The 23752-nt window shown below is 41.8% G+C and overlaps 1 protein-coding gene across 1 annotated transcript; it reads left to right on the top strand.

Moving 5' to 3' along the window:
- Window positions 1–212: 212 nt before the first annotated feature.
- Window positions 213–3337, top strand: LOC137357477 (probable G-protein coupled receptor 139). Its single transcript, XM_068023823.1, has 2 exons — window positions 213–309; window positions 2424–3337. The coding sequence occupies exons 1-2, from the start codon at window positions 213–215 to the stop codon at window positions 3335–3337; spliced, it is 1011 nt and encodes a 336-aa protein (XP_067879924.1).
- Window positions 3338–23752: the final 20415 nt, after the last annotated feature.

The raw sequence follows: 23752 nt of genomic DNA, 5'->3' as shown, positions 1-23752 counted from the left end.
ATGCCACTGTTACCATTAAAAATCTTGAAGTGCAAGTTGTTGACTTCATCTGTTTGGTTAGTAGTCGTAAATAACCCTAGGCAGCATGGGACCCAATTTTCTGACCTAATGAATTTTTCTCCTATAAAGAATAGCGATCTTCTCAATGTGCCCATTTCTTTCAGCATCAACAACAAACATCGAATCATTGATTCATACCAAAAGGGAAAATAATGTCGCTGCCTTTTCTGATAAGGCTCAAGATTCTTTGGGTACTTTACGATATAGAAAAGATTTACTACCCCATCTTGACTGCGATTGGTGTCCCGGGTAAGTTACTACCTGGGGCTGGTACTTCAGTAACTGGAGTTTAACGGTCTGTGGTATCTTAGTACACACATCAAGCTCTTCATTGTATTACTTTCCCTAAATTATTAAGTTCAAAATTACTCCTGTCGGTAAATGCAAAAAGTAAGTTGCAGGCTGTAAATTGCTCATGGATGACTGGAGTTTGTGGTAAGTATCTATAGATGTAAGCTCTTTTTTTCTTTCTTTCTTTCTTTCTTTCTTTCTTTCTTTCTGTCTGTCTGTCTTTTTTCCTTTTTTTAATTTTTTTTTATTTCTTGCTTCTGTTCTTCCTTTCTTTCCTCCTTCCTTCCTTTCTTCCTTCTTTTTCTTTATTCATTCTTCCTTCCTTTCTTTTCTTTCTTTCTTCCTTCTTCCTTTCTTTCCTTCCATCTTTCTTTCCTTATTTCTGTCCTTCTTTCTTTCCTTGTTTCCTTCCTTCTTCCTTCCTTACTTCTTTTTTTCTTTTCTTTCCTTCTTTCTTTCTGTCTTCCTTGCTTTCCTTCTTCCATTCTTTCTTTCGTTCTTTTTTTCCTTCCTTACTACTGTTCCTTCCTCCTTTCATTCCTTACCACCGTTTTTTCTTTCTTCTTTCTTTCCATCTGTCTTTCTGTCCTTCTATCGTTCTTTCTATCTTTCTCATCATGTATATTTGATGGTGACATGTATTCCAAGGCTGATCTCTCATTCACTGACATCCGCTCAATGATCATTGTGGACTTAATTGTCTTTATTAGATCTGCTTCAGGAAATCTTATGAATAACCCAATATTCTTTCAGACTACATTACAAGCCATGTTCATAGCTCACGATCTTAACTAAAAGTGTGCATGTGTATGTCGATACAGAAACCGAATGTCAGCTGAGAAAATTGTTCTAATACCTCACCCTGTTTCAGATTCAGCAGCTTGTAGTTAATTATTTCGTTGAACAAATCAGTGCTAACAGGTTAATGACAAAACTATCGATGATTCAGTCTGCTTCAGATATCTCGCTTTCTATCAATTCCTGACCATCGTTTGTTTCGTTGTCTTTGGATATTTCCATCAGAATTCTAAGTTTGCATCACTGTTCATTATTATTCAACTCACTTAATTATTTTATTACATGATCAGCCTGGCCCTCACATCGAAAATACAAAACAAACAGGAATTCAATATTACGGAGCAAAAGCAAATAAAGTGGAGCAATCACATTACAACCATGCGAAGTTTGATTTGTCCCTTTGCAGAGGTTTGCTAAATGTGCTAAAAAAATTTGTCTGAGAACAGACAGTGAGTACTGTTAACTAACGAGCCCATTCAGAGAACGTCGTCGATTTTCCATTTCCCTTACTGCCAGGCCGTTTTTATCACCTCCCGATCCATGGCTATTAAGCTAACTTACAGCTAGATGTTTAAGGGTGATGGCACAAATCCCTTCTTCAAAAAAAGTGCAGTGGAAATCTGGAAATTCCCCCACAACCATCCCCCACCCCCCCACCACCCCAAAAAAAGACGAGGAGAATTGATAGTTTCAAAATTAAGATTGACAGTTTTTCCATCAGCAAGGCTATTAAGGAACGCAAGTGTGTGGGTGGAGTTCAGATGCAGATCAGCCGGGATCTAATTGAATGGCGCAAGTCTATGGACCAGGTTCCAGAAGGTGGTATTGGATTGGGCGACTAGTTTTCTTTGGCCGGGGCAGACATGATGGGCTGAAGGGCCTCCTTCCAAGCCATAAATCTTTCTATGGTTTAATAGTTCTAACAGATTCAAGTGGATGAATGGCTTATTTCCCTTCTTGTTTTTCTACTTAAGTGCGGCTCCCATTTCCTGATCGTTTCCTTAATTATTTAATCTAAATTCACTGCTTGTTTTAACCATGTTTCATTTGATGCCATTATATCATTTATTTGCCGATTCATTACTGGTTACTCTGATTACAAAATCTATGTGCAGAATGGTCTGTCACAGGTAAATAATTAGATTCCATCCCTGAAAGCGACACATTTTTTGGTGAATTTCAGATTGTTCTGAAGAAGTTTAATATACATAATTCACATCCTACTCTGTTATTTCACGGAAACACATCAAACGTTCCTATTCTCTTTCTTACAGTTAACGTGGTGACAATCGTGATCCTGTCTCGGGGAAAATGCGGTCTCTCCAAATGTGTCACCAGCTATTTGGTTGCCATGGCAACGGCGGACCTGTTGGTCATTATCTTCGATCTGATTTTAAGGCAGATTCCTATTGCATATCGGGAACAAGCGGCTTTTATGTTGTACATTAGAGTTTGTAATATCCACGCCATCCTGCTTTACGCCACCACAGACTGTTCTGTCTGGCTTACCGTCACTTTTTCCTTTGATCGATTTGTAGCCATCTGTTGTCAGAAGCTGAAAACTAAATATTGCACCGAGAAAACAGCTGCTGTGATTCTCGGAACAGTGACTGTGCTGAGCTGTTTAAAGAATATTTTCTGGTATTTTCTGTACACGCGTCAATATACACTTTCTAACAGTCCCTGGTTTTGCCACGTGGAAGTCGACATTTTACGTTCGTCATCCTGGGCTGTCGTTGAGTTCATGCATTATATTTTAACACCTTTTATTCCATTTCTGTTGATCCTACTATTCAATGCACTGACGGTCAGAAACATTATAGTGGCCAATAGAGCCCGCAGGCGGCTCCGGGGTCAGAGCAGTGGGGAGAGTCCCAGTGACCCAGAGATGGCGAACCGAAGAAAATCCATGATTTTACTGTTCGTAATATCGGGCAATTTCATCCTCTTATGGGTGGTATTTATGGTGTGTTCCATCTTGAGAAGGTTGGATTACTTGTGGTATTCTGTTCTTCTGCCCACATTTGTTCCAGAAATTGGCTTCATGCTCCAGCTGTTGAGTTGCTGCACGAACACGTTTATTTATGCAGTGACCCAGAGAAAATTCAGACAGGAGTTGAGGAATGGAGTGAAATATCCCTTCGCAATGATGGGCAAATTAATTCGACGAAATAATCTCACACTTTGAAATGCTGTTGTGCATATTTGTGTTGTATCCTGTGGAATTCACTACCGGTAGCTTTAATTCTTTTTTGTTTTCGGAAATATCTCACAAATTAGTCCAACCATAAAGGTATGTTATTGTCATGGTTCAGGAACTTGTAGCGTAGTTTCCAAGGCAAGACCCAGGCATGCGCTATCTGCTTTGCACAGCCTTATCTGAGCAAACAATCCAGGTGTACTTTGGGAAAGAACATCTGTTGTGAATTATTCTCAAAATACACCATTCGTTCGCATTGCCATGAAAATTGCGGGCTGTTTAGTAACTCACTGTGAATAAAATTCTCTGCTCTTTCTTTTATTATGTTTTGAAAGGCAGGGTAGGATGAGGAAAAGAAAGTCAAGGCAGCAGAAAAGAAGGAAGGTACCGTCACTGGGAACAAATAAAATCAGTATTTCTAAATTAAATTACCATACTCCTGCCCCATTCACACATGCACTCACCCCACTCCACACCCACCCTGCCTCCATTTGCGAATCCAACTGTGTTCTTTAGTTTCCAGGCAGATGTTGAAATGGTTGTACCGAACACATTTCATCATATTTACTCAGTTTTCTGTATCTTTTACCTGTTGTTGAATAAAGCAGATTTTGAACTGAGCTACACGATAGTTTGCCCAGTTTCAGAATTTATAGATCGCACGAAACTTCAAAGTGTAGTCCTCAGTGAGGAAGATGGTAATTGTCTTTAGAGGACACGGGCAGGCTGCTGAAATGGCAAAAATGTAAAATTCCTTTTTAAAAGCTCAATTCTTTCAACCTATTACGTTACCAAGGAGACAGAGATCTATACACATATATGTATAGGCGGGAGGGGAGAGAGGGGGGAGATGTGTGAGATGTAGTGCGAGATGATATCTCGTGGTGGAATGATTGAGGAGATAGAATTCAAATTATGTGATGAGCAGAGCGATTCTAAATTCAGTAAGCAATTAGAACATTGGAACTCAGCCTAGGTGTGATTCCAGGTGTTACCAGTTCATTAATACTATATTTATCCCAAGATATTCCCCTTGATCACAAAATACATTCACGCGCGGCAGTTGTTTGTTGTTTTCACTGTGAGCTATTTTGATTGACAGGTCCGCTACTTGGTTTGAAGGACAAGCAGCCAATGCACTGAGTACAAAATGAGATGATCCTTTAACTGACAGCTCAGCATCTCCCCGTAAAAACTCGGGTGCAGTTTCTAAAGCAAAGCTTAAACAAGAGTTGAAATTGGACCGTTTTTAGAGGCTGTGGAGGCTGTATGTTTTGAAGGGGGTGGTGTATTCACAATTTAAAGCACCCAGTGGGCTCTCTCATATTCCCCTATCTTCCTGTAGGTTTGTCTCTATATGACTGTTGTCATTTAATTACACCTTCCGCTTCCTGTCTCTGGTGGTACTGTTCAATATATTCAGCTACACCACAGTCCAGCAACCTCTGCTTGTGGCTTTCTGGATCACTCAGCTGCGCTCTTTATACGTCCATCTATTGGTGTCTGTCGGCAACTGCACAGAAGCCGGGAACAAAGCGAGAGTTAGAAATAGATATAAAGGTATATAGTCGGAATTGGACTATTGTTAGAAGCTATGGAGATTGTCCATTTTCATAAGGTCACAGAAAATAGGAGCAGGAGGAGGCTATTCGACCTCTCGAGCCTGCTCCACCATTCAATAAGATAATGGCTGATCTGATTGTGCCTTTAACTCCACTTTCCTGAATGCCCCTCAGAACCCTTAACTCGCCTGTAGATCACAAATATGTTTAACCTAGTATTGAATATATTCAATAATCCCTGGGAAGAGAATTCCAAATATTAATAACCATTTGAGAGAATTGCTCTCTCATCTCCATCTTAATTGGCAGGCCCCTTAATTTGAAACTGTGCCCCTAGTTCTCGATGGCCCCACAAGCGGAAATATCTTTTTAGCATCTAATCTGCCAAGCCCCCTCAGAATCCTATATGCTTCAATATAATCACCTCTTGTTCTTCAAAACTCCAAAGCTTATAGGTCCAATCTGCTCAACCTTTCCTCATAAGACAACCCTTCATCCCAGAAATCAGTCCAGTGAATCTTCTCTGAACTGCTTTCAATTCAAGTATATCTCTCCTTTTAGTAGGGAGCCAAATACTGTACACACTACTCTAGGTGCAGTCTCACCAATGCTGTGTGCAGTTGCAAGAAGATTTCCCTACTTTCATAATCCATTCTGCTTGCAATAAAAGCCAAAATTCCATTTCCCTTCCTAATTATTGCAGTACCTGCATGCTAACATCTTGTGATTCATATACAAGGACACCCAGATCCCTATCCTGCAGTCGCTCTCCATTTAAAGAATATTTTTATTTTTTATTCTTCCAGCCAAAATGGACAACCTCACATTTTCCCACAGTGTTGTCCATCTGCCAAATGTTTTCCCATTTACTTAGCTTACCGATATCCCTTTCCAGACTCTTTAGGCTGTATTTTACAGCCCCACCGACGTTGGGAGCGCTGATGGGGCGGGGGTGGGGGGTGGGGGGTGATGGGCAGAAAATGCCTCCAGCAGAAGCCTGCCAGGGGCCTCGATGCTGAGAAGGCTGGCCCTATATTGCCGGTGGCAGCGAGGCATCATGCCACCCACCACCCGCCCGCCACCACTTGGCGATAGTACCAAAATTTATATATGTAAAGTTATTTAAATTAATCAATTAAATATTTAACCACTCCCGTCATCCATTGTTGGTGCCATATTGGTGGTGGCAGCTGGCATTCCCGTGTATTTAGTTCTCCATTCAGAAACTTGATGTGGGACGCTGGTGCGGAAGGGGGAACGATAAGTATTTCAGTGCAAGAGGCGGGTGGTGGGGGGGGTGGGTGTTGGTGGTGGTGGGTCAAACTAATCTGATTGATGGAGATGATGGTGGGAAGGAGTTGAAAGTTAAAGTTTATAAACGTTCTGGGGGGGAGCTCAGGTACATAAGGTAAGTATTTTTCTGGGGGGAGGGCAAGGAATGAACTGAATGGATATTAGGGGTGGGAGAGGGGCTAGAAGCTTTATTTTTTTAATTAAATGTCAAATGCCTATTTCTTTAAATATTTAAACAAAATGGAAGAACTAGAAGCCCTTTAAAATTGGCATCGGCGCCTTCCCAATGGCACAGGACGCCATTGCCGGGATGGACCGCCCGCCCTCTTACGTCATCGGGGGAGGTGGTGCACCCCGGTCATTTAAATGAGCCACCACATTTAACATTGTTTGTGTCTGCCGCTGACCTCGGAGGCGGACATGTAAAATTCAGCAAAATGTGTCCTCCTTACATCTTGCTTTCCGACCTATCTTTGTATAGTCAGTAAATTAGGCTACAATACTCTCGATCCCTTCAGCCACGTCATTAATGTAGACAGTAAATAGTTGAGGCCCCAGCACTGACCCCTGTGGCACTCCACCACTTATAATTTGCCGACCATAAAATGCCCCATTTTTCTCCACTCTCTGTTTCCTGTTAGACCGCCAATCCACTACTCATGCTAATATATTACCTTCAAAATGATGAGCTCTTATTTTGTGTAGTAACATTTTATGCACCTTATCAAATGACTTTTGAAATCCAAATACACCACATATTCTGATTCCTCTTTTTCAACCCTACTTGTTACATCTCAAATAACTCTAGTCAGTTTTTTTAGACATGATTTCCCTTTCACAAAATCATGCTACATCTACCTGATTGTATCACGATTTTCTGAATCTCATGATACTACATCCTTAGGACTGGATTCTAGCATTTTCTCAATATCAGATGTTTAACTAACTGGTAGTAGTTTCCTGCTATCTGTCTCCTAATTTCTTGGATAAAGGTGTTACATTTTCAGTTTTCCAATTCGTTGGGACCTTTCCAGAGTTTAGGCAATTTTGAAAGCTTCCAACTTATGCATCCACTATCTCTGCAATTGCTCATTTAAGACCCTCGCATGCAGCCTATCAGGTCCAGGGGACATGTTTGCGTTTAGTCCCATTAGTTTTCCTTGTACTTTTACTCTAGTGATAGTGGTTATTTCAACTTCCTACCTCCATTTGCCTCTTTATTTCAAACAATACTTACTGTACTCACCGTACTCTCTCACACTACTCTATCCCCCTCTAGGTGTGACTCTGTATCACTGTCCTCAGTTAAGTAACACCTTCCTAAAGCTGACCCTAGTGGTATTGTTCTATATGTTCAGTGCACATCTCTCCAGCAACCTCTATTTATGGTTCTCTGGATCAATAAATGTACTCAGTTACACTACGTATATCTCCATCTGTTGGCGCCTGTCAACATCTGTGCAGAAGCAGTGAATAAAGCAAAAGTTGTAAATATCGTGAAATTCATGTTTGAATCCCTGCAATTAGGTTTCCTCCTCTGCCACAGTATCGAAACAGCTCTTATGAAAGTTACAAATGACAACCTATGTGACTTTAACAAAGGTAAACTTTCCCTCCTCGTCCTTCTCCGATCTGTCTGCAGCCATTGACATGGGTGGACGCAGCATCCTCGACCAATGCCTCTCCACTGTCGTCCAGCTGGATGGGACAGCTCTCACCTGGTTCCATTCTTAGCTATCTATCTGTAGCCAGAGAATCACTTGCAAAGGCTTCCCTTCCTGCTCCTACACTGTTACCTTTGGTGTCCCTCAAGGATCTATCCTTGGCCACCTCCTATATCTCATCTACATGCTCCCCTTTGGCGACGTCATCCAAAAGCATGGCATCCAGTTTCACATGTATGCTGACAACAATGATCTGTACCTCACCATCACTTCCCTTGACACCTCCGCTAATTTATCGAACAGCTTATCTGATGTCCAGTACTTCATGCAAAGAAATTTTCTCCAATTAAATATTAGGAAGATGGAAGCCATTGTTTTTGGTCGCCGCTCTAAATTCTGTACTCTAGCTATCGACTCCATTCCTCTCCTTGGTAACAGTGTGTGATTTTGCCAGTCACCTTGGTGTCACATTTGACTCCGAGATGAACTTCTGGCGTCATCTTCGTGCCATCACTAACACCGCCTATTTCCACCTCCATAACATTACCCACAATCGCTCCTGTCTCTGCTCATCTGCTGAAACCTTCATTCATGCCATCGTTGCCTCTAGATTTGACTCCTCCAATGAACTCTTGGCTGATCTCCTATATTCTACTCCCTATAAACTTGAGGTAATCCAAAATTCTGCCGTCCATGTCTGAACTCGCACCAAGACCCTTTCCCCTATTACCCCTGTGCTCACTGAAATACATTGGCTCCCGGGCAAGCAATATCTTGATCTTAAAATTCTCATTCTTGTTTCAAATCGCTCCATGGACCCGCCCCTCCCTATCTCTTTAATCTCCTCCAGCATCACAACCCTCCAAGATATCTGCACTTCTCTAATTCTTGCCTCTTGTGCATCCTTGATTTTTATCACTCCGACATGGGTGGCTGCAGATTCAGTTCCCTAGGCCCCAAGCTTTACGATAACTTCCGTACACTTCTCTGCCTCTCCACCTCGCTTTCATCCATTTGACCTAATATCTCCTTTTGTGGCTCGGTGACATACTTTGCTTTATAATGCTCCTATAAAGTGCCTTGGAATGTACCATTACGTTCAACGTGTGATATCATTATAAATTCTTGTTACTGTTGTGAGAGAGGTATAAGGAATGGAGAAAGAGAGACAGGACAGGGACAGTGACAGAGAGAGAGTGGGGAGAGAGATAAGGCACTGAAAGAGAAACATACACTGAACAATTGAATGAAAGAGAGACAGAGCGACAATGAATAGTGGGCATGAGAGAAAGGAACTGAGGGTAAAAGAAGGAGAATAAGAAAGTGAGAGAGGCAGGGTCATGGAGAGATAGAGAGAGACAGGAAGAGTGAGTTTGAGTAGGATACAGAGCAAGAATTGAAAAGAAGGAAACAGTGACTGAGAATCGTAGAAATCCTGGAATCATGGAGAATTACAGCACAGAAAGAGGCCATTCAGTCCATCATATCTTTTCTAGTTCTTTAAAAGAGCTGTCGTGCTTAGTCCGACAAGCCTACATTTTGCCCATAACTTAGTCTGTTTCTCATGAATGGAGAGATGGACCAGAACTCCATCTGAACTGCACTGACCCTGAGCTGTAGATGAAATGCAAGAAAGTTCAATTTTTAACAGAAAGATACTAGAGAGGTAAGACTCCTGAAGCAGAAAGATACTTCCTGATATTATGCTAAGGAGATTGATTGTTCCAGCCATGTCAGGCTCAGGGAATTTTCACAGTGGGTCCTGTGTCAGGTCAGACTTTGATGTTTGGGAAGGTCATGCTTGTTCAATAATAATCATCAAAATCATGAACTGTGTGGACAGAGTAGATAGTGAAAAACTATTCCCGTTGGCACAAGGGTCAAGAACCAAAGGACACCGGTTTAAGGTGATTGGTGAAAGAAGCAATAGCGGTATGAGGATTTTTTTGTGCAGCGCTAGTTTTGCATCTGAAGTGCACTGACTGAGAGTTTGGTGGAGGTGGATCGAATGGTGGCTTTCAAAAGAGAATTGACTAATTACCTGAAGCGAAAAAAATTGAAGTACTACAGGGAGGGGGGAGGGTAATGGGACTTGGTGAGCCACTGTTCCAAAGAGCTAGCACGGAAACGACGGGCTGAATGGCCTTCTGCTGTGCTGTAACTATTCTAAGATTCTAATTAAGTTTGATAACTTTAATTTCTATTTTGCTGTTGCATTGGATTTCGACGCTCATTTTTTTTTATTTTACATCGAATTATATTGGGGTTGTGGTGTGTCCATTATTTATACAGTAGCTCTGTCCCAGTGTGTGTAGTAAAATACAAACCACCCAACGTGAGGCTGAATCCCACACTTGCTCCGTCTGTGCATCCAGTTAGTTCAGGTGGTTGGAGCACAGTGTTAATCACACCATGGTTGTGGATTTGATTCCAATGAACACAGTCAGAACTTTTGTTGTTAATTTTACACTCTTTTCAATGCTTAAAACACTTCAGAAGTAAACAAGTTCACACACAGTGTCACGGGGAGCTTATTCCATATAACATCCATTTCATCTTTGTCACTGAGACGGAGTAATAAAGGCAGAGGTGGAATGGGTGACCGCCAGGTAGTTAAGGAGGCTGAAGCAGTTAGTGCAGGACTGTCCAGAGTACATCTCACTCTCCAAACGGTAACCAGTTCTGAATCTTGGTGAGACTGATGGCTCCTCAGGGGATGCAGCCAGAGCCAAGTCCACGACACCCCGGGACTCAATTGTTCAGGGGGGCAGCAGTAAGATTGGGAAAGGAACAGTGACAGGAGATTTATGGATAGTGGAACAGAAAGATGTTCTTGTGGCCGCAGGTGTCAATCCAGGATGATACCTTGCCACCCTGGCGTCAGGGATATGAATGTCACTGAGTGGCTGCAGAATTCTCTGAGTGGATCAATGGCAGACGTGGAAAGAGGGATTAGGTCCTGCTGACAGATCTTAGGGAGCGAGGAAAGAAAGTTGCAAGCAGCACTTCAAAGATAGCACCTTCCAGACTACTCGTGGTGTCACTTGCTAGTGAATATACAAATAGGAGGATAGAGCAGATGAATGCATGGCTGGAGAGATGGTGCAGTGGGGAGGACTATAGATTCCAGGAACATTGGGAGGGATTCTGGGGGCGGTTGGGAGCTGAACAGAGCCTGGAAAAATGTGCTTCCCTGTTGTTTGTTAGAGCTATTGGTGAGGGTTTAACAAACTTGGCAGAGGTTTGAGAACAAGGAGGTAACTTCATACGAACGCACAGAGTGTGGTGAATAATGTTGCTGAGCTGAAGACACAGATATCCACATGAGAATATGATGTCACAGCAATAACAGAGACCTGGCTCAAAGAAGGGCAGGACGGGGTACTAAACATTCCTGGATACAAGAGTTCAGGAAAGGCAGTGAAAAAAAGAAAGAAGCAGGGTTGACAGTATTGATTAAAGAGAATATTAGAGTGTTGGAAAGAGAACGTGTCCTAGATGGGTCAATGACAGAATCTATTTGCTCTGAGCCAAGGAAAAATAGAGGTAACATCACATTACTGAGTGCATTCTACGGGCTACTAACCAATGCGAAAGTAACAGAGTAACAAAGTAACAGGGACATTTATGACAGGTGCAAAAATATACAGTAGTTATAATGGGGGACTTTAAATATCTTAATTTGCACAGCGGTAGCATTAGTGTTAAAGGCAGAGAGGCGAAGTACTTCCGAAGTGTACTCAGGCAAATTTGCGAGATCAGTAAGATTCTGGCCCAATAAGGAAGGAGGCATTGCTGTATCTGCTTCTGGGGAATGAGGTGGGACATGAGGAACAAAGGAAGCATTTAAGGGATTGTATTAATTGCATCATCAGGTTTAGATCAGCTATGGAAAATGTCAAGGAGCAATTAAGAGTAAAAATAATTAATTCAAGGAGGGTAAATTAGAAAATCTAAGGCTTTTCCCCTGAAAGAAGAAAAGATTAAGAGGAGATTTAATCAAGGTGTTCAAAATCATGAAGGATCTGGACAGAGTAGACAGATCAAACATTTTCCCGTTGGTGAAAGGGTCGAGAACTAGAGGACACCAATTTGAAGTGAGTGTAAAAGAAGATGAGGTGATGTGAGGAAACCTTTTTTTAAAGCTGTGTGTGGTTAGCATCTGGAATGTACTGCCTCAGAGAGTGGTGGAGGCAGATTCAATCTTAGCTTTGAAAAGGCAATTGGATAATTATCGAAAGGGAAAGCATTACACATCTATGGAGAAAGAGTACGGAAGTGGGACTAGCTGAGTTGCTCTTACAGAGAGCTGGCATGGACATGAAGGGCCAAATGGCCTCCTTCTAAGTTGTAACTTGTCCATGATTCTATGATTCTAAACAGACAGTACGTGTCTGAGATCTTTGAAATGTAGAAAAGGCTTCAGTTTGTGTTGAATGCAACAAGTCAAATGTTCAGCTGGCACCAGGGAAGATAAAATACAGAAAAAATTTGAAACAAGACAGAGAATAAGTTGAATCGAGAATATATAAATATTTCTCATTCTTGATGTCTCTCTATTCCATCCAACCCTTCAGCGCCGGGTAAATACTTTCAGTGTAAATCATGAAGTTCGACAACCGGGCCCAAAATAAATGAGCTGCCAAAACGCAAGAGTGACTCGGAGACCTTTCTATTTTCACTCTAACACTCTTCTAACAGAGCTATTTCAGGCTCACAGTGAATTAAATTTTGTTTTATTCTTTTGGGAAAAAAATGAAATCGCAGGTGCATTGCCCCTCCCGCTCATTCCTCACTTCGTGGGAATGGGACCTGACCATGTCTTACAGCTCAGATTATTCAGCAGAATATTCTGCTGAAGTTTTTGTAAACATCGAAAACTGACACATCAGGGGAGACATTGCAGTGTTCTACGTGGCATGAAATATATTCAATTGTTTGTAAAAAGTTACAGAACAGAACATCCACCGCTGCAAATGGATTGTGAATGGAAAGATGGGCTAGAGTATCACTGAACCCGAGCTGCAGATGAAATGAAAAAAAAAATCAATCTTTCGAGGGTGGTACGGATGCTGAATCAGAAAGAAACTTCCTGATATTGTGGTTGCATCTCGTTAATATCAAACACTCGCTGAACTCTCTAACAAGGGACTTATAGCTGGAGATCGCCTGTGAAGCCAGCCTAAAAGTTAAAAATCCTTACCATTCAATGTGGCGTTTGAATCTATGAGCCTAAAATTCAGTCGCCTTCTTAATGACTAAGGTAGCCAGGGTTATTACTGTCCCTTATTGCACGGAGGCAACTTTTGGTTCCCCCCAGGGGCAGTGTTTGTTCTGCAATCCATGAGCAATTCTGAAGTATATCAGTAAATCGATCGACAAAAGCCCCAAAGTGTGATATATCCCTCTCCCTGGTTGATAATAAAGCTTAGATGTTCTTTTCGCCTTCCAAATATTGACTTCCATTTTGCTGATAATGTATTTCTCTCTCATTTTTGTATCGTCCGTGCATTTCCTCAGAAACTTGTCACTTCATTATTTATGAGAAGAAAGCAATTAACATGGAAGATTGCTTAGAATGACACCAGGGCTGTGGAACGTCAGTATGTGGAGGGACTGTCGAAGCTATGGTTATTCTTGCAGCAGATAAATTTAAGAGGAGGATTGACAGAGGCGTTCAAAATAATGAATGTTTTTGATAGAGTGAATAGGGAGGAACTAGCTCCAGTGGCAATTGGTCAATATGGAGAAGAAGTATATTGAAGGTGATTGGGAAAATGGCCATAGGCGACATGAGGAGATATGTTTTACACAGTGAGTTGCTGTAATCTGAAATACAATGTCTGAAAGTGTTGGGGAAGCAGTTTCAATATTAACTTTCGAAAGGGACATAGATAAATGTAAGAAGTGAAGCCTGTAGAGGGATGTAGGAAAAGGCAGGGAAGTAGGACTAATTGGATTACACTACCAACGAGCCTATAATATTAAAGAAGTGGCTAATGAGATAGTTGATGCGTTGGTTTTAGTTTTCCAAAATTGCCTGGATTCGGGGAAGATTCCGTTGGATTTTTTTTAAATGAATGTAGCTCCTTCATTCAAAAAGGGAGGGAGATAGAAATCGGGAAACTACAGGCCAGTTAGCTTATCATTTGTCATAGTGAAAATGTTGGAAGGTTTATTATTAAAGACGTTAGAGTAGGGGACTTAGTAAAATTCAAGGTAATCAGGCAGAGTCCATTTAGTTATCAATTCATGGGATGTGGACGTCGCTGGCGCGTCCAACATTTATTGCTCTTCCTTAATTGCCCTTGAGAAGGTGGTGGTGAGCCACCTTCTTGAACCATGGCATGGTTTTGTGAAAGGGAAATCATGTTTAACCAATTTATTGGAGTTCTTTGAAGAAGTAACATGTGCTGCGGATAAAGGGGAGCAAGTGGATGTACTGTACTTAAATTTACAGAAGGCATTTGATCAGGTGCCACATCAAGGGTGATTGTGGAAAATAAAAGCTCATGGTGTAGTGGGTAACATTTTGGCATGGATAGAAGATTGGCGATCTAACAGGAAACAGAGAGTAGGCACAAATGTGTCATTTTCTGGTTGGCAAGAAGTACCGAGTCTTGTACCATAGGGATCAGTGCTGGGGCCTCAACCTTTTACAGTTTATATAAATAATGGATGAAGGGACCGAAGGTATGGTTGCTAAATTTGCTGATGGCACAAAGATATGTAGGAATGTACGTTGTGAAGAGTACATAAGGAGGTTACAAAGGGATATAGTTCGATTGTGAGTGTGCAAAGATCCGGAAAATGGAGTATTATATGGGAAAATGTGAAATTGTCCATTTTGGCAGAGGAATGAAAAAGAAGCATGTTATCTAAATGGTGAGAGATTGCAGAGCTCTGAGATGCAGAGGGACTGGGTGTCTTCGTGTATGAATCACAAAAGCTTTGTAAGCAGGTACAGAACGTAATTAGGAAAGCTAATGGAATGTTATTGTTTATTGAGAGGGGAATTAAATACAAACGTAGGGAAGTTATGCTTCAGTTATACAGGGCATTGGTGAGATCCCATCTGGAGTACTGTGTACAGAATTTGGTCTCGTTATTTAAGGAAGAATGTAAATGCGTTGGAAGTAGATCAGAGAAGGTTTACTGGACTAACAACTGGAATGGGCGGGTTGTCTTATGATGAAAGATTGGGCAAGCTACATTTGCATCCGCTGGAGTTTAGAAGAGTAAGAGGCGACTTGATTGAAGCATATAAAATTCTGAGGGATCTTGACAGGGTGGATGCGGAAAGGATGTTTCCCCTTGTGGGAGAGAATATAGAACAAGAGGTCACTGTTTAAATGTAAGAGGTGGCCCATTTAAGACAGATGTGAGAAGATTTTGTTTTCTCTGAGATGGTTGTGAGTCTTTGGAATTCTTTTTCTCAAAAGGTGGTGGAATCAAAGTCTTTGAATTTTTTTAAGGCAGAGGGGGATAGATTCTTGATATGCAAGGAGCCAAAAGTTATTGGGTAGGCAGTAATGTGAAGTTGAGGTACAATAATATCAGCCATGATCTTATTTGAATGGCAGAGAAGGCTCAAGGGGCAGACTGGCCTACTCCTGCTTCTAATTCATATGTTCGTGTGAACCAGCACTGGTAAGATGAGTCAAATGGCCTCATTCATTTAGTGAACATAATTTTGGTATAGTTTCCTCTGACCTGGAGATGGGTCCAACCCAAATATCGCCCATTATAAGCATCACACTCCAACCAAGTGAAAAAGCCTCCTGTTCACTCTTAGTTTTCCACAGTATTTGCTCCTCACTTTTTACCTGTTTTGAACCTGTTATCTCTTCTGATCTTCATTCCTTCCACTTTATCGAACATTCCTGACTTGTTGCCTCTCTCATTCCCACCAGCTCTCTGCTGATATGCCCTTCACTCCATTTTGTTGAACAGCACCTCGCATCTGCTCATCTGCTTCGTTAATATAACAGGAAAACATTCTTAACCAAACATTTCAACGCAGTGAATGTTACTTTTTTGTCACACTCACGAGAAGTACAGCGATGAAAAACAGAAACAAACGGAGATTTGTGAAAGTTACATTATAAATCACTGGCAAATTTGCAGTCAACAAAATGGAGGACAACTCACATGACCCATACCAACTCCTTCACGAGAATCCACAGCCATGTCTACTGAGACTAAAATCAATTATTGCTGTCTACATAGAAATGAGATAGCTTATTACACATGGATGTGATCTATACACAAAAGGAAATAAAACAAACACACCCCCAGACTCTACGTCTCTTGATATTCTTGACGACAATAGTGTGTGCAGTCCTCATATTAACAAATTGGGGCCATCAAATGCTATTGTACAGCCCATCAGGAACTGAAACCTAAAGTCACATGGGCAAAACTAACACTGAATGCGTTTACTTTTAAATGTAATCATTTTGATGAATTAAAGAAGTCTTTCCAGTGTAGCCAACAACTCGCCGACATCAGTCTGATCTCTCTCCAATCACGCAGCCAACAATGAAAGTCATCTTGAATTCCAGCAGAAAACTGAGAGACAGAGAGAGATCAGTTCCAGCTAACATCCGAACACTATTAAAACAAATTGAAAGCCAACTGCAGCCGAGAAAAGAAAGTGTGTTTGAAACAATTCCTCCATCTGTGCAAACTGAACTGAGAATATTTGCACCATCACCAAATTGAAGTGAACCGCAGGACGGCTTCAGCAACACAACAAAAACAAGACAATCAGCAAACAGGCCTGCAACTTTTAAACTCACCGTCTGAGAGGATCCCACAGGTATTCCTGAAACAACCGAATTTTGCACCATGAACTCTTAACACCTCTTACTCTTTCTTTTCTATCTTTTCTTCTGAGTGCATGTGAGGGTGAATGTGTGCTTAACAGTGTTGTGAACCTTTCAGGTGATTATTGCTGAACAATCATGTGATCTTCTGTTTTAAATTTACAAGAAAAACGTTCACTGTCAGTTTCTTTGGCACCAAAACACAGGGGTCGATACAAAAATCTTAACAGAAACACTGTCTGTGGCCAGCTTGGGGGTGAAGTGGAAACCCGCCACGTCATCACCCACCTGACCATAATATAAGTATAAAGTTAAGAGCTGATTCATTCACTCTAAGCATGGGGAGAAGAAGTTTAGGTCAGATGCAGATTCCCTCCAAATGGTCTGATAGGCACAGGGTCAAGAGCACAATATCTCCACTCTGATTCGCTACCCTTAAAAAGAAGGATACACCAAATTAAAAGTGTAGAAACTAGGCATTGAATTCTGGTGCTTCAGTCTAACACTCTCTCAACACAGCTTTTTATGAGTCCCACAGTGAGCTAATCTTCTTGGACGGGAAAACAATTCCGAGCAAAATTTCCCCATCCACTCTTTCCTCACTTCGTGGGAATGGAACCCGACCAGAACTCATAGCTCAGATTATGTTAATGTTCTGTTTGGACGATATCTTAATATTAGAATCATTATATTCCCACAGCTCCCTCGGCACCATTTCCTCACACCCAGCCTTCTGAAAATGCTTCATTTCATTCTCCCAGTTTCTCCATCTCTGACACATCTGTTCTGATGATGTAACCTTCCACAACAGCGCTTCTACAATAGACAAGTCATCCTTTTTCCTCAACTGAAGATACCCCCCCACACCGTGATTGACAGGGCCCTCAACCATATCTGATCCATTTCCCCAACTTCTGCCCTCACCCCTTCCCCTCCCTTCCAGAACTGTGACAGGGTTCCCCTTGTCCTCATTTTCCACCCCACCAGCCTCCAAATCCAAAGGATTATCCTCCGCCGTCTCCGCCACCTCCAGTGAGATGTCACCACCAAACACATTTTCCTCTCCGCTCCCCTGTCAGTATTCAGAAGGAATTATTCCCTCCGCGATGCCCTGGTTCACTCCTCCATCACACCCACCACATCGTCCCCTACTCATGGCACCTTCCCATGCAATTGCAGGAGGTGCAACACCTGCTCTTTCACCTCCACTCCCCTCATTACCCAAGGTCACAAACACAACTTCCAATTTAGTATACTGTATCCGTTGCTCACAATGTGGTATCCACTATATAAGGGAGGACAACCGCAGATTGAGTGACCACTTTGCAGAACACCTCTGCTCAGTCCACAAGTTGACACCAAGCTTCGGGTAGCCTTTCACTTTAGGTCCACACTGCTCTCATGCCCATATTTCTGTTCCTGGCCTACTACAGTGTTCTAATGTAGCGCAACGTACATTTGAGGTACAGCACCTCATCCTGCATTTAGGCAGCCTTCTGGACTCAACATAGAGTTCAACTATTTCAGAGCATGACTGCCATTTTATTTTATTTTATTTTTTAACAATGTGTCAATCTTAAAATTGTTTTTCATGGTTTTGCTTTTGGGCAGGGCTCTTCATTATTCTGCCATTAGCTCTCTCACTGGACTAATGCTTTGTCTTTTACAATTATGAGCACTCCCTTCGCCTTTGTTCCGTGACCTCTCTGTGATATAATCTCGCATGCCCTCTGCCCTATCACACAGCTTCCTTTTTTTCTTCTTACCTCCCTCCCCACACCCCCCCCCCCTCACTTGCTCAAAGCCTATTACATTTCGAACATTTTGCTAATTCTGATGAAAGCTCACAGACCTGAAAAGTTAACTCTGCTCCTCGCTCTACAGATGCTGTCAGACCTGTTGAGTATTTCCAGCATTTTCAGCTTTTATTTCACCTTTCCAATATCCTCAGTATTTTGCTTGCATTTGTTATGGAGCTCGTGGTGCAATGATAATGCGCATGACTCTAGGTTTGAAAACATTGTGTTCTGTTCATGTCGGTCCAATATCTTCACAGCAGCCCAGGTGCCTTGGCTTTATATCAGGAGAGTCCTGGATTATAGGGATGCTTCTTCTCATGCAATATTAACTTTTAGAATTATGTTTGGTCGAATAAAGTCCTGTTCTGATTACTTTCGAATTACAAACTCAGTTTTAATTTCACACAGGTTCCTATCAGAACAATCTCTCGGGGATGTGGTGTGCACATTATTTGTGCAATAGCTCTTTCAGCGTGTGAGAAATAAAGCAAAAATACAGAACTGTTGTGAGAAACAATGTGGGAGAAATGATGTTAGGAGAAAACAGCATTTGCTACGCTCAGAGTGATTGTGGAAAGTTTTCAGCCTTAACAGAGTGCTAAAGTTGGGAATTTGATGGAAGATGACGATTCCCTGGTAAGTTTTTGCCAGACTTAAATTGACTTGCACCTTTATAATTTAACTGACAGCATTAAAAGAAGTAACATGAAACTGAAAATTTCCTGTCAGTGGCAGCTTTTGAGCTGGAAGCTGAAATAGAAGTTGTAACTTGGGAATGATTTATAAAGGGCTAAATACGAAAAGAGTATTCTTACACACAAAATGGTTTGGACAATTGGCCATGAATAGACAGCAGTGTTAAGAGTGCTAAAGTCAAGAACTTGATGCAAGTGGAGATACGGTGCAGACGTGGAAGTAAGTGCTGCTTCTTTAACCTCTCATAATTTTTATGCAAGATATATATATATATGTACAGTGGAAGATATAAAGAATGCAATATAGACTGCGGTAGGGAGGAGTTTGTGGACAGCGGGACTGTGGCGAGTGAACTCACCTGCAGCAGATCTCTCCATCTGGAACCTCTTTTGCTCAGAGTCATTGAGCTGGAGTGTGAGTTGGAGACATACTGACACTTCAGGGAGGAGTAACAGTGTCTGGACAGTTTGTTCCAGACTTTGGTCACAGCTCAGAGAGGGATACAGCTCCAGAACGCGTTTAGGATCACTGATAGTGTAAAAAGTCCAGGGAACCCACGTGAGAAAGGGAAAAAGGAGCCACGGAAACAGATCACATCCAACAGCTACACTTGCCACCTTTTTCAATGTAAATAATGCCTCCCAAAAGGACGGTATGAATGTGGACCAAGACACCTTGGAGCAGGAGGCTGTCTAAATGGGGAAGGAGGAGAGGATCCCCAATGTGGTCATTGTAGGGGATTCACTAATTATGAGAAATTATAGAATCCTTTGTAAGCAGGATCAAGAGTGCTGAATTTCATACCTGGAGCCAGGGTAAATGGTATCTCGAATTGGCTTGAAAGAAAGTTGTAGATGGACCATATTGGAAACAACACTATAGAAAAGAGTAGGAAATAAGTCCTGTTTGGAGAATACTTGGATTTAGGAGATAAATGAAAGGACTAGACCTGAAGGGTTATAATCTCTGGAATGTTGCACGAGCCATCTGCAAATTGGCGTAGGAATAAGCTGATTAGGGAGGGGAACACAGGACTGAAGGAGTGATGTGGAAAGACTGGGTTATATTTCACGGGGTACTCATACCAGTACTGGGACATACTGGAATGGGTTCCACCTCAACCGTACTTGAACGATGATCTTAGTGGAAATGATAAATGGGGGCTCACATGGCCTTTTAACTAATAGTTGGTGGTGGGGGCAGGGTGGAGAGGGCACAGCTCAGCTGGACAGGTTGTATAGATAATAGTTTTAAAACATATGAAATGGAAGGGTGTAGAATAGCAGTCAGAAATCGAGTTTCAAGCATTGCAAGGGCAAACTAAATAATGTAAATTAATCAACCAAGAGAAATAGGAAATGTGTGCTTATAACAATGGAGCAGAGTGGCAGGTTAGAGTGTGTGGCCCAAAATGTTCTCTTTACAGAACTCACCCTCACCAGTCGACTGTCACAGATGCATCTGTCTATTACAGTAATGGCAGGACTGTCTATCATGCAGTCCTTGTGGAGACAAAGTCCCGACTTCACACTGAGGATACTGTCCATCATGTTGTGTGGCACCACCACTGTGCTAAATACAATAGATTCAGAACAGATCTAGAAGTTCGAAGTGCTGTGGATCATTCACAGCACACCATCCTGACTTGGAACTATAGCGCTGTTCCTTCACTGTTGCTGGGTCAAAATCCTGGTACTTCCTTCCTCACAGCACTGTGGGTGTGCCTGCCTCACAGGGACTGCAGCGGTTCAAGAAGGCAGCTCATCACCACCTTCTCAAAGGCATTTAAGGGTGGGCAATAAATGCTGGCATAACCAGTGACGCCCACAGCCCATGAATGCATAAAAAAACACAATCTGTAAACTCATGGTCCGGCATATCACTCACTCTACCATTACCATCAAGCCAGATAATTAACCCTGGTTCAATCATGTGTGCAGCAAAGCATGCCAGGAGCAGCAGCAGACATACCGAAAAATGAGGTGTCAACCTGGTGAACCAATAACACAGGACTACATGCATGACAAACAGTAGAAGCAACATGTGGTAGGCAGAACTAAGTACTGTCACAATCAACGGATCAAATCAAAGCTCTGCAGACCTGCCACAAACAGCTGTGAATGGTGGTCGACCATTAAACAACTAACCGGAGGAGAAAGCTCCACAAATATCCCTATCCTCAACAAATGAGGGGAGTGGGAAGGAAACCAGTGCCTCATTGAAAAAGACAAAGCTAAAGCAATTGTAAGCATCTTCAGCCAGAAGTGCCAGTGAATGATCCATCTCAGTCTCCTCCAGAGGATCCCAGCACCACATATGCCAGTTTGCAACCAAATTCATTTGCAGCATCTGATATCAACCTAGCCAAGATGGTCTAATACAGCTACAACATTGGCATCGACCCAACAATCTGGAATGTTGCCCATGTATGTCTTGTCTGTAAAAAGCGAGAGAAATGCAATCCAGCAAATTACCACTCCATCAGTCTACTCTTGATCATCAGCAAAGTGTCACCACCATCTACAAAGCATAAGTCAAGAGTATGATGGAATATTCTCCATTTACCTGGATGAGGGTAACTCCAACAACACTCAAGGAGCACGACCCCATCCACAACACTTGTTCACTCTTTCCACTATCAGCGCATTTTGGCAGCATTGTATACTATATACAAAATGCGCAGCAGGAACTTGACAAGCTTCTCGCAACAGCACCTCCCAAACTCACGACCTCTACTATCTGGAAGGACAAGGGCAACAGATGCATGGGAACAGCAACAACATCAACTTTCTCTCCAAGCCACACACCATCCAGACTTGCAACTATATCACAGTTCCTTCACTGTCGCTTGTTCAAAAACCTGTAATTCACCCCTTAACAGCACTATGTGTTGACTTACATCAAGTGGACTGCAGTGGTTCAAGAAGGCGACTCACCACCACCTTCTCAACTGCAGTTCGGGATGGACAATAAATACTGACCTTGGCAGTGATGCTCACGACCAATGAAAGAATAAAAAATGCATAAAAGGAGGGAAGTCCGATAGTGTTGCAAGTTTATGATAATATGTATGTACAATAATCAGTGAAAAGACGTAGAGAGCAAGATAATTTGGAATTTGTAGGTAGACAAATTCACCCGTTAGGAACTTGCCAAACGTTCATCGCCCTTGTTGAGATAATCACCTTCCAATCATGATAAAGCTCTGAAATTTAGTGATGCTGTGATGACGTGCAAGCACCTCATGTGACGGTTTCAAATCTGTCTCTCGTTTATTTGAGCAGGAAACTTAACCTCTTACTTAAAACCGCAGAAGAATCACTCATTGATGATCTCCAGGACTCTGCATTAATTGTTCCCAGCGATTGTTACTATATTGCCCGCATTAACATTTTGAATAGTTTTTTATATTTCTGCATACCATATTCTGACAATTATCATCAACTGGGAATAGATACTTCTGTGAAGAAATTCGTTTTATTAAACATGCTGCCCACAACAACGATAAAACTGTACTTTAAAATTCTTCAAACAAAATCAAGACTGTGGAAGCTGGAAATCTGAAATAAAAGCAAAAATTGCTGGTACCAAACAGCAGATCAGGCAGCACCTTTGGATCTTACACTGCAGGTACGGGGAGCCTGATGGAAACTGGAACTAATATTATTACTTAAGGTTTCAAAATGCCTTTGATTTTCTTTTTGCTTGTGATTTATTAGCTGTTCCTCACTACATGGAGCACATTTGTTCTGGCTTATGTTTGATGACACTGGGCTAAGCCATTGTCTCCTTGTAGTTTAATTAAGAAAATATATCTTTGGCACTTGATGAGTGTATGAAGGTGCAGCATCAACCTGGCCTTCGGGGAACTATCTAGTTGGAAATTCTGCTGTTATTTTTAAAAGCATTGGAGTGAAAGCTGTTGACTTCATCTGTTTGTTCAGTAGGCGTACATAAGCCCAGGCAGCATGGGACCCAATTTTCTGACTGAATGCCTTTTTCTCCTATAAATAATGGCGATGCTCTCAATGTATCAATCCGAGATTTTATTCCAGCATCAACAACAAACATCGAATCGTTGATTCATACCAAAAGGGAAAATAATGTCCCTTCCATTTCTGATAAGGCTCAAGATTCTTCGGACGCTTTATGACATAGTAAAGATTTACTACCCCCTCTTGGCTGTGATTGGTGTGTCGATTAAGTTACTACCCGGGGTTGGAACTTCAGTAACAGAAGTTTACCAGTATGTGGAATCTTAGTTCATGCATCCAGCTCTTTCTTGTATTACATTCCCTATGTTAGATCAGTGACTACACTTTAAAATTACAGAAGTGGATACAGGTGAAAAGTACTTTGCTGGGTGTAAATTGCTTCTGGGTGACCGAGTTTCTGATAAGCACCTGCAGATTCGTTTTCTTTCTTCCTTGTTTCTTTGCTTGCTTCCTTCCTTCCTTATTTTTTCTTTCTTTTTACTTATCTTTCTTTCCTTTATTTCATTCTTATTTCTTCACTTTTGCTTCTTCCTGTCTTTCTTCCATCTTTCCTTCTTCTTTCTTTC

Source organism: Heterodontus francisci, chromosome 48, assembly GCF_036365525.1.
Source record: "Heterodontus francisci isolate sHetFra1 chromosome 48, sHetFra1.hap1, whole genome shotgun sequence".
Classification (NCBI taxonomy): Eukaryota; Metazoa; Chordata; class Chondrichthyes; order Heterodontiformes; family Heterodontidae; genus Heterodontus; species Heterodontus francisci.
Note: the sequence above shows the minus strand (reverse complement) of the source record. Positions and strands in the feature narration are given on the sequence as shown.

Bases quoted from the DNA above. Each gene is read 5' to 3' on its own strand.
- LOC137357477 (XM_068023823.1), top strand. From the start codon at position 213: ATGTCGCTGCCTTTTCTGATAAGGCTCAAGATTCTTTGGGTACTTTAC. The intron at 310-2,423 runs GTAAGTTACTAC...TCTTTCTTACAG, and splicing joins GACTGCGATTGGTGTCCCGG to TTAACGTGGTGACAATCGTG.